Source organism: Phacochoerus africanus, chromosome 7 (genome assembly GCF_016906955.1).
Source record: "Phacochoerus africanus isolate WHEZ1 chromosome 7, ROS_Pafr_v1, whole genome shotgun sequence".
NCBI lineage: Eukaryota > Metazoa > Chordata > Mammalia > Artiodactyla > Suidae > Phacochoerus > Phacochoerus africanus.
The window spans coordinates 39,269,708-39,279,848 of NC_062550.1; the positions used below are offsets into that span (position 1 = coordinate 39,269,708).

The following is a 10,141-nucleotide window of genomic DNA, read 5'->3' on the forward strand; positions in this document are numbered from 1 at the left end:
ACTCACACAGACTAAAAGCCAATTGTTGTTTGATGTTTTGCAGGGACCTATCGTCCAACCGCCTGTCGTCCTTTCCTGTAACTGGGTTACATGGTTTAACTCACTTAAAATTAACAGGAAATCATGCCTTACAGAGCTTGATATCATCTGAAAACTTTCCAGAACTCAAGTGAGTTTGTCATTAAAACTAATAAGATACATTTGTGGTCATGTGAAATAATAGATGTGTTAGAGTGGTTTTCAAAATTTATGGGACTCTCTTGAATTGCATTTCATTGCCTTCAAGTCCCCCACCCCTGGGGCATTGATAGGACAAGCCCTGGGGTGGGATATGTGTCTTCCTGACCACATTTCCTTTCTTTCTCAAAGATGCCACCTGGAATCACAGAGTTAATGGAAAGAATCTGAAAACCATTGATCCATGGGTATAAACTAGCATATGTAATTAAATAACATTATAACATAATTGTACTCCTGTTTACATTTTAAAATTCATCTATCTGTATATGTAGGTTCTAATAAAATGGACTAAATTAATATTGGTTTGAGGAAGTAATGCTTTTTAAAACCTGTTATGCTTATTAGCAATAAAGAAGTCCTTTGAAAGATTTTACATATATATATATATGTATATATATATATATATATTCTATATATGTATTTTAAGCCACACCACTTTTTAACCTGCTTTTAAAACCATAACTCTAGTAGTTCCCGTTGTGGCACAGTGGTTAACGAATCCGACTAGGAACCATGAGGTTGCGGGTTCGATCCCTGGCCTTGCTCAGTGGGTTAAGAATCCGGTGTTGCTGTGAGCTGTGGTGTAGTTTGCAGACTCGGCTCGGATCCCGCGTTGCTGTGGCTCCGGTGTAGGGCGGCAGCTACAGCTCCGATTGGATCCCTAGCCTGGGAACCTCCATATGCCGCGGGAGCGGCCCTAAAAATGGCAATAAATAAATAAATAAATAAAACCATAACTCTAAAAGAGAGTTCAGAAAATAGAAGAGAGAAAACAAAGTCTAAAAATACCCCCTAAACAACTTTTTATGTTATTTCCTTCCAGATTTTATTTCCAGTGAATTTTTAATTGTTAGAATCACAGTATGTGTACAAACCTGTATCATGTTTTTGTCACTTAACATTATGTCATACCATAACCACTTTTTAATGGTGCTACAATTTTCCTAGCAGTCACTTCTTAATGATTTTATTATGGAAATTTCCAAACACAAAAGTAGGGAAAACAGTATAATCTGTTCATCCCTCAACCTCAGTAATTATCAACATTTTATGGCAATAATTTGAATAACTACATTGTTATTACGAATGAATTGCACTGTAATCATCTCTGTGCACATAATTAATATTTTAGATTGTTTATTAAGGCCAAAATTCACAGGCAGAATTACTGAGTGAAAGAAGATGAACACTATATTTAATTATCTATTTCTTTAAATGTATGTTTTTGTTTTGGTTTTGTTCATTTAAAGGGTTATAGAAATGCCTTATGCATACCAGTGCTGTGTATTTGGAGTGTGTGAAAATGTCTATAAAATTTCTAATCAGTGGAATAAAGCTGACAACAACAGTGCAGATGACCTTCATAAAAAAGATGCCGGAATGTTTCAAGTTCAAGGTAAAACCTACTATGTCACTGTCAGAAAGGGGCTTGAAAAGTCATCAGACAGATCCACTGAATGCAGACAAGTCCCTATGTAATCAATCCCACTTTTTAAAGATTCTCAGAGAAAGAGGAAACCCCTTTAGGATTCATTCTAAAATTTCATCTTTTCCATAAGTGAATTCTTAATAATACCTATAATTAGATCCCTTTTAGCATACATTGTCCTCAGGGGTAAATATTAATATTTTCATCAACTTTAAAGAGGGCCCCATGCCATGTGGATATCTTTTTCCAAAATGCTCCTGAGCATTTTTCTTCAGAAGAGAAAATCCATTCTTATTCTTCCAGTTGGAGGAGGTAAAAGATACAGACATTTTAGATGCCTCCATATTTCAGCAGAAGGGCTTAAGAATCCAAGTTCTTATGCAAGCAATCCTAACACATCCTTCCCTCCTACCCCCCACAGGGCTATCTGTCAGGAGAGTGAAATGAGATAATGTCTGTAAAGCACTTGGCTTTTCTTGAAGTAAGACCTGACTTAAATAGACAACAATGCACCTCAAATCATACCTGTGGTAATGAGGAGGTGCCGGGCAGCTCCCACTCTCCTTTCCCTGCCAACCCTGCAAGTTTGCACAGAGTCTAAACAGACCGGCTCTTCTTCCTTTGGGTGTTAATGATTTGTTGATTCCCAAGCAAGTATGATTCAGTCTGTCTGCACATTATCTTGACTTTTCTTCCTGCGCACCTTTCTGATTAAGGAGCTGATATTATAGCCCTTGATTTTTTTTTTGTTTTAGGTTACAGCATGTGTCTTGCTCTTGTTCTGGCTTTCATTTTTGCTTTTCCTGCTTTACCCACCCTGATTTCTACTATGTTTATTCACATACACACTCTCCTCACCAACAAAAACAAAAACAAACAAAAACAATTAGAGTGTCTACTATGTGCCAGGCACTGTTCTAGGCCCCAGAGACACACAATGAACAAAAGGGACAAAGTTCTTCAAGGAGTTTATTTTCAAGGGCAGTGATTCTCAACCCTTGACCGACCCTAGACTGGAATCACATGGAAGCTTTTTAAAAACACTGATGTTTGGGAGTCCCCGTCATGGCTTAGTGGTTAACGAATCAGACCAGCATCCATGAGGACTCAGGTTCAATCCCTGGCCTTGTTCAGTGGGTTAAGGGTCTGGCAGTGCCATGAGCTGTGGTGTCAGTTGCAGACGTGGCTCAGATCTTGCATTGCTGTGGCTGTGGTGTAGGCCGGCAGCTACAGCTCCAATTTGAGCCCTAGCTTGGGAACCTCCATATGCTGCAGGTGCAGCCCTAAATAATAATAATAATGATGATGATAATAAAATAAAAACACTGATATTCAAGCCATACGCCGAAACAACTCAATCAGCCTCTTTAGGAAAGTGCATGAGATCCCCAAACTCCTTTTTCATGGATAGCTAATCCAAGCACCAAGCAGATTTGTCCTCTGTTAAGAACTCCCCAGAAAAGACTGAAACTTACTTATTCACCCTCTTGTGCTCAGAGAACACAGCCCAGAACATCTGCACTGTAGCCATCTATGTATTAGAAAATTGGATAAAGTGGTTCTTCACTGAATGGCGAGGTCCACACTCTCTCGCTAATTTAGGTCAGTGCAATTAGGAGCCAGCGTGAGCTCCAGGGAACAAAAACAGAATGAGAGAGCTTCAATGTTATGACCAGGAGTCCAGAGTTATTGTTCTTTGCACCCAGTTCTGCTGGAATACTGTGTCATAAAGTAGCTTGAGTAGAACATCCAAAAGCTACTTAATAATAGACTTGCAAGAAAACCCAAGGAGAAATGGGACGTCTGGCCTTCAGTTCCCTTTGTGACATTTCATGTCTCTGGGACAATCTAGGACTCTCCTCCCTGGGAGCTGGTCCCCGAAAAGAGAGAGAGAAGTAATCATTCCAGAACTTCTTATTCCTGCAGATGAGCGTGATCTTGAAGATTTCTTGCTTGACTTTGAGGAAGACCTGAAAGCCCTACATTCTGTGCAGTGTACACCTTCCCCAGGTGAGAAAAGCATCAGACCTGCCTCAGCAGCAATAACCCCCCTTCATTCTAAGACCATCGGTGACATTTTGGCTACACTTCAAAGCAAAATCTGTGCACATTTGCAGCTCATCAGTATCTCCTGGGGACTTTTAAAAATACAAATGTTTGTTCCCTGGAGTTGGCCTCCAGTCTAGAATTTTTGTGGAAGACTTTTGATTTGGATCAATGGGAATTAAAGAAACACTAATGTAGTTTAGAAGTAAATATGATTTTTAAATATTAGCAATTTAGCCTGAACAGGTCTGCCACTGTCTTGCTTCATCTAATCACTGATTTTTGACAGTGATTTCTTTGAGGTCTTCCCTAAATAGCTATTTGGTTAAAGCAAGTAATTTTTAAGGATAAGTACAAAATATCCATATACATTGTTCACTTAATCGTTTGTCCCATTCCCTAAAATAGGAGAGGCCAGTTGGGGAAAAAAAAAAAAAAGACAGCTGGGGTGGGTTGATATTTTCTTTTCCACAATTTGATTGTTCCTTGCTCCCAAACATCAAATGTCAGTCTAAACCTAAAAACATTTTCATAAAATGCACCTTCATACAACTCATACTTTCTCTTCTCTAATCTGAGCAGCAGCTGTGACCTATGCCACAGCTGCTGCAATGCCAGATCCTTAACCCACTGTGCCAGGCATTGAACCCAGCACCACGACACAGACAATGCAGGATTCTTAACCCTCCCTGCACAGTGGGAACTCCTTACAGAGCCTTTTTGAAGCATTCTGGAAAAATATAATTTAAAAAAGCCGGAGTCCCTGTCGTGGCGCAGTGGTTAACGAATCCGACTAGGAACCATGGGGTTGTAGGTTCGGTCCCTGCCCTTGCCCAGTGGGTTAACAATCCGGCGTTGCCATGAGCTGTGGTGTAGGTTACAGACGTGGCTCGGATCCCGTGTTGCTGTGGCTCTGGCATAGGCCGGTGGCTACAGCTCCAATTCCACCCCTAGCCTGGGAACCTCCATACGCCGCGGGAGCGGCCCAAGAAATGGCAAAAAAAAAAAAAAAAAAAAAAGTCCAGGAGACCTGGCTTTTTCCCTGGCCCCAACACTGCTGTATTTGGGGGACCTGAATCAAGAGATTTAAACTTCCTGCCTCCATTTCTCTGGGTATGGCTTGAAAACCTGGGCATGTGGCATGTTCACCTTTACATTACATAGCGGTTTAATAAAGTGAAGCATGCCCGGAGGGAACTGTGTATGACCATGGCTGTTATTGGCCTCTATCTCTCTGTGTCCTAATAAGAGAAACAAAACGGGGACTGGGCAAAAGTTGAGAACCCTAACTGATACCCACTCTTTTTTTCCTTGGACTTCTAGGCCCCTTCAAACTTTGCGAATACCTGTTAGGTAGCTGGCTGATCCGAATTGGAGTGTGGACCATAGCAGTTTTGGCACTTACTTGTAACACCTTGGTGACCTCCACAGTGTTCAGAGCCCCTCTGTACATTTCCTCCATAAAACTGTTAATCGGGTTGATAGCGGCGGCCAACACGCTCATGGGGGTTTCCAGTGCGGTGCTGGCTGCCGTGGATGCCTTTACTTTTGGCAGCTTTGCGCGGCACGGAGCGTGGTGGGAGCAGGGGGTCGGTTGCCAAATCGTCGGGTTTTTGTCCATTTTTGCCTCGGAATCCTCCGTTTTCCTGCTTACTCTGGCAGCCCTGGAGCGAGGGTTCTCTGTGAAATGCTCTGCAAAATTCGAAATGAAAACGCCCTCCTCCAGCCTGAAAGCAGCCCTTGTCCTCTGCGCCCTGCTGGCCCTGACCATCGCAGCGGTTCCCCTGCTGGGCGGTAGCGAGTACAGCGCCTCCCCGCTCTGCCTGCCGCTGCCCTTTGGGGAGCCCAGCGCCATGGGCTACGTGGTGGCCCTCGTCTTGCTCAATTCCCTTTGCTTCCTGGTGATGACCATCGCCTACACCAAGCTCTACTGCAGTTTGGAAAAGGGAGACCTGGAGAACATCTTGGACTGTTCTATGGTGAAGCACATTGCTCTGTTGCTCTTCACCAACTGTATCCTTTACTGCCCAGTGGCTTTCTTGTCCTTCTCCTCTTTACTGAACCTCACATTCATCAGCCCTGAAGTAATTAAGTTTATCCTTCTGGTGATTGTCCCGCTTCCTGCATGTCTCAATCCCCTTCTCTACATCCTCTTCAATCCTCACTTTAAGGAGGATCTGGGGAGCCTGGGAAAGCAAACCCCCTTCTGGACAAGATCCAAACACACAAGCCTGATGTCTATTAACTCGGATGATGTTGAGAAACAGTCCTGTGACTCCACCCAAGCCTTGGTACCCTTCACCAGTGCCAGCATAGCCTACGACCTGCCTTCCAATTCCGGGTCACCGGCAGCTTATCCAATGACCGAAAGCTGTCATCTCTCTTCCGTGGCATTTGTCCCATGTCTCTAATTAACATGTGAGAGAATAAGGTTTCCAAAATTGAAAACCCAAAAATGTGAGATTGAGTACATCAGAGTAGTAACTAAAAAGAGATGAATGGAAACTTGATTTTAAAAAATCAATCTCTCAGTGTCAAAAAGCTGAGATTATTGATACTGGAGAGTGGAAAATAAGTCTAAATGCTGCTTATATAATTTGTTCCGCTACGATAGATCAGTCACACGATTCAGGTAAGCCTAAATATATATAATATTTAAAAAACAGATTGCAATGTTCAAAAAATTCTCCATGATTTCAATGGAATTCTTTTACAGCTCACTAATTTAAGGATTTGCTGGGGGTGGGGGGTCACTTACTTACAAAAAAGATTTTAAACTTGAAAACGCTGTGTTTGGAGGTATTAGGAAAATAAGGATCTTAAATGGCATGTGTTACTAAGTAATGGTTGTGACCAGTAGGATTTCATTTTAACGACCATGTGGAGAGGTTTTAGTACTCTTCCACCTTTCCTCAGAAAGGATCCTCCAGGTAACCAGTCTTCCTGTGAATGGATAACATAAGGCCCTATTCATTCATATTCACATCATTTTTAGAGATGCTAGATTTTATGTATCGGCACTAGATGGTTCCACCTGTAGTAGAATTAAACTGCTTACAAATATTTGGAAAGGAAAATGAACTTAAATTCTTCAATTGCCGTGAAGGCAATCGTGTACAGATGAGATTTGCCTTGTCTAATTCATGTTTAACTTCTTGGTGCCCAGAGGTCAGAAGGAAAGCACATTGCCGGCAATGGACATACTTAGAAAAGATGGCTCGCAACCTGGGATGTCTTTTCCCCCTGGGTGAATGCACATTTTTCGCAGAAGGTTTTATCAGTTGATTCAGACTGATGTGCATCATGAGGTAATAATCAAAGGCAGACACAACATAAATTAAATTCACTGACGTAACTTCGCACATGTATCTCTAGTAGCTTTAGCAACAGTGTCTGAAACCACTTTTGACTCAACAGAAACTTGGCAACACCTTATCCTGTATATTTAGCTTGGTTTTAGCTATGTTGTCTTTGGATCAGCCCACTTGATGTCAGGAAGATGACTTCTCTGCTTATTCCATATTTAATATACATGTTAGGTATTATAAGAGGTAAAATTATTAAATACTAAAGGCCGAAGGGTAAATTCCTAACTTCTATTATTCTACACTAGCTTCAATACATCCAAACCAAAAGACTCTTAGGTAGATTTATTTTTATATAAGCATGTTTATTTTGATCAGATGTTTTAATTTGGAATTGAGAAAATACATTTATGAAATGTTTTATAAGATGTGTAAATATAGAACTGTATTTATTACTACAGTAAAGATTCAGTAACACTAAGGACCATGATAATTTGTACAGTGGCATATTCTTCCATATATATGTTGTGTTTCTCTGTCCATTTTCTTTAAATTCATTAAGTGTATGTAATATATGTAAATGTATAGTATATGTAAATAGATACCAAACTTGCTTTTCTATTGGGTACAAAATAAATTTGTAATAAAAATGTGTGACGTTAAAGCAAAATATTTCAGGTGTTTTATTGAACCCATAGGCAAATATATGCCACCTAAATGTTTTTGATTTTTGACATGTAAGTACATTTACTGTCTACGTATTTACAATTTGATATTTTAAGTATTTTGGACTCGTCTTTTTTTTTTCAGTCTTTCTTTCTTTTTAGGGCCACCCCTGCAGCATATGGAGGTTCCCAGGCTAGGGGTCAAATCGGAGCTGTAGCCACCAGCCTATGCCAGGGGCACAGCAACACAGGATCCAAAACAAGTCTGCGACCTACACCACAGCTCACGGTAAAGCCGGATCCTTAACCCATTGAGTGGGGCCAGGGATGGAACCTGAGTCCTCATGGATGCCAGTCAGGTTCATTAACCACTGAGCCACAACGGGAACTCCATGGACTCACCCTAAGTAAATCTTTCAAAAAAACAAATCAAAATATCTTCACCAACTCTTAGATTGTTTTAACTATGATGGAAAAGCCAAATAACTTGGTGAAGTTTATTGTCACCAGTGATAGTTTGGATTTCATAGCCAGAACCTACTTCTTTTGCAATATAAAAAGAAAAAAAATAACACAATTAGAAAGACAGGTACAAATAACAACTCAATTCTAAATCATTCAACATGAGCATGAGTTTCCTATAAGTTCTTTTTTTAAAGAAAACATATTTTATGACCATGTCAAGGCCAAAAAATAAATACATGTGATTTTCAAGGCACAAAGAAATACACTGTTTCCCTTCAGTTCTCATCCTCCAAAAACATAAGAAATGAAATTATTATTTTTTAAACAGCTAGTGTCAGACCCTTCCAGCTACAATGGTGATTCCCACTCTGCCTGTACAAGTTGTAAAATGAAGCCATCAAATAGAGGCCCAGCATTATTGCTACGATTCGCCTGTATCGACAGCATCTCCAAGGTACCTGGCACCGAGTTTCCCACCCATCCGATACAATCACATGCTCCAACCTAACCAGCAGGGTCCCACTCTGTCTGTCATCTATGCTTGATTTGTCTTCAACAGAGACAAGGGCCATAACATAGTCTCACATCTCTTAATCTCACTCCTCTAATTTAGCCCAGGCAGCTGATACAAAAATTGCCTTTAGAGCAATGGATCTCAGTCTCTCTTCTCCACATACTCGCTTTTGGGTGGCCAAAGTTAGGAACAAGTCCTGGCAGCCCATCCTTTTCTCTTCAACTCAAGAAAACAGAAGTCAGTGGTATGATTTTTTTTTTTTTAAGGAAACATAAAAAACCCACTCTCTTTTATTTATTTAAAAATCCAGGAGTTCCCGTTGTGGCTCAGTGGTTATCAAATCCGACTAAGAGCCATGAGGTTTCGGGTTCGATCCCTGGCCTTGGGTTAAGGATCTGGCGTTGCCGTGAGCTGTGGTGTAGGTCACAGATGCAGCTCGGATCCCTCGTTGCTGTGGCTCTGGCATAGGCTTGGCAGCTCCAGCTCTGATTCGACCCCTAGCCTGGGAACCTCCATATGCCGAGGGTGCGGCCCTAGAAAAGGCAAAAAGACAAAAATAAAAAAATAAAAATAATAAAAATAAAAATCCACAAGCTCTATTACTTTATTACCAAAACCTCGTAGTAACACACCTCACACCAAACATTGCGCTGTTAAGTGTCTGATAAGTGCTCTCCACTGTAACGTAGTAAGTCAGAATCACATCCACAAATGAACAAATCTTCAGTGAGAAGAAAAGATATAATAAACTGTTGACGGACTGAACAATAAGAAAAACGAAAAACAAAACAAAGCACAAACTGGGTGAGTTCCCGCCATGGCTCAGTGGTAATGAACCCCACTAGTATCCACGAGGAGGCGGGTTCGATCCCTGGCCTTTCTCGGTGGGTTAAAGATCTGGTGTTTCCTTGAGCTGAGGTGTAGGTCGAAGATGTGGCTTGGATTCCGTGGCACAGGCCGGCAGCAACAGCTCCGATTCGATCCCTAGCCTGGGTACTTCCATACGCCCAGAGGCCTCAGATGTGGCCCTAAAAAGCAAAAATAAAACCAAAACAAAACAGAAAACCAAAAAAGCCCACAAACTGGTAGACTAGCCAAGAGTAAATGGTTAACAATCTTACGTTTTCAAAATGGATTCATTCATTCAACAGATATTCTATGCTTATTATGTGCAGTGTTCTACAAATAGGAATAATAAAATGTGGCCTGGAGTTTGCATTTCAATGGAGGAGAGATTGATAAAAAGCAAATATAAACAAGGAAATACCTGATAGAAACATGAAGGAAGGAAATAAAACTGAGTGGCACCACAGGAGTAATGGGCATATTACTTTAGATGCAGAGGCCAAGGGAAATCTCTCTGGAAAGGCCAATGTTAACCAAGACCTTAGAGAGATTTTAGCATTCAACCACTTACATCAATAAACCTCCTTATTTTCAGTTCCTCTATTCATATGTCACCTATGACAAACTGTTC

General features: G+C 41.0%; 1 protein-coding gene across 1 annotated transcript in view; it reads left to right on the forward strand.

Annotated features, from left to right (window-relative positions):
- The window catches only part of LGR5 (leucine rich repeat containing G protein-coupled receptor 5), a 132,225-nt gene extending 124,533 nt beyond the window's left edge, over nt 1–7,692 (forward strand). The window contains exons 15-18 of the mRNA XM_047787200.1: nt 44–169; nt 1,491–1,636; nt 3,596–3,679; nt 5,039–7,692. Coding sequence (XP_047643156.1) covers nt 44–169; nt 1,491–1,636; nt 3,596–3,679; nt 5,039–6,126 — 1,444 coding nt within the window. The 3' untranslated portion in view covers nt 6,127–7,692. The remainder of the gene's footprint in view (nt 1–43; nt 170–1,490; nt 1,637–3,595; nt 3,680–5,038) is intronic.
- The last annotated feature ends 2,449 nt before the right edge of the window (nt 7,693–10,141 follow it).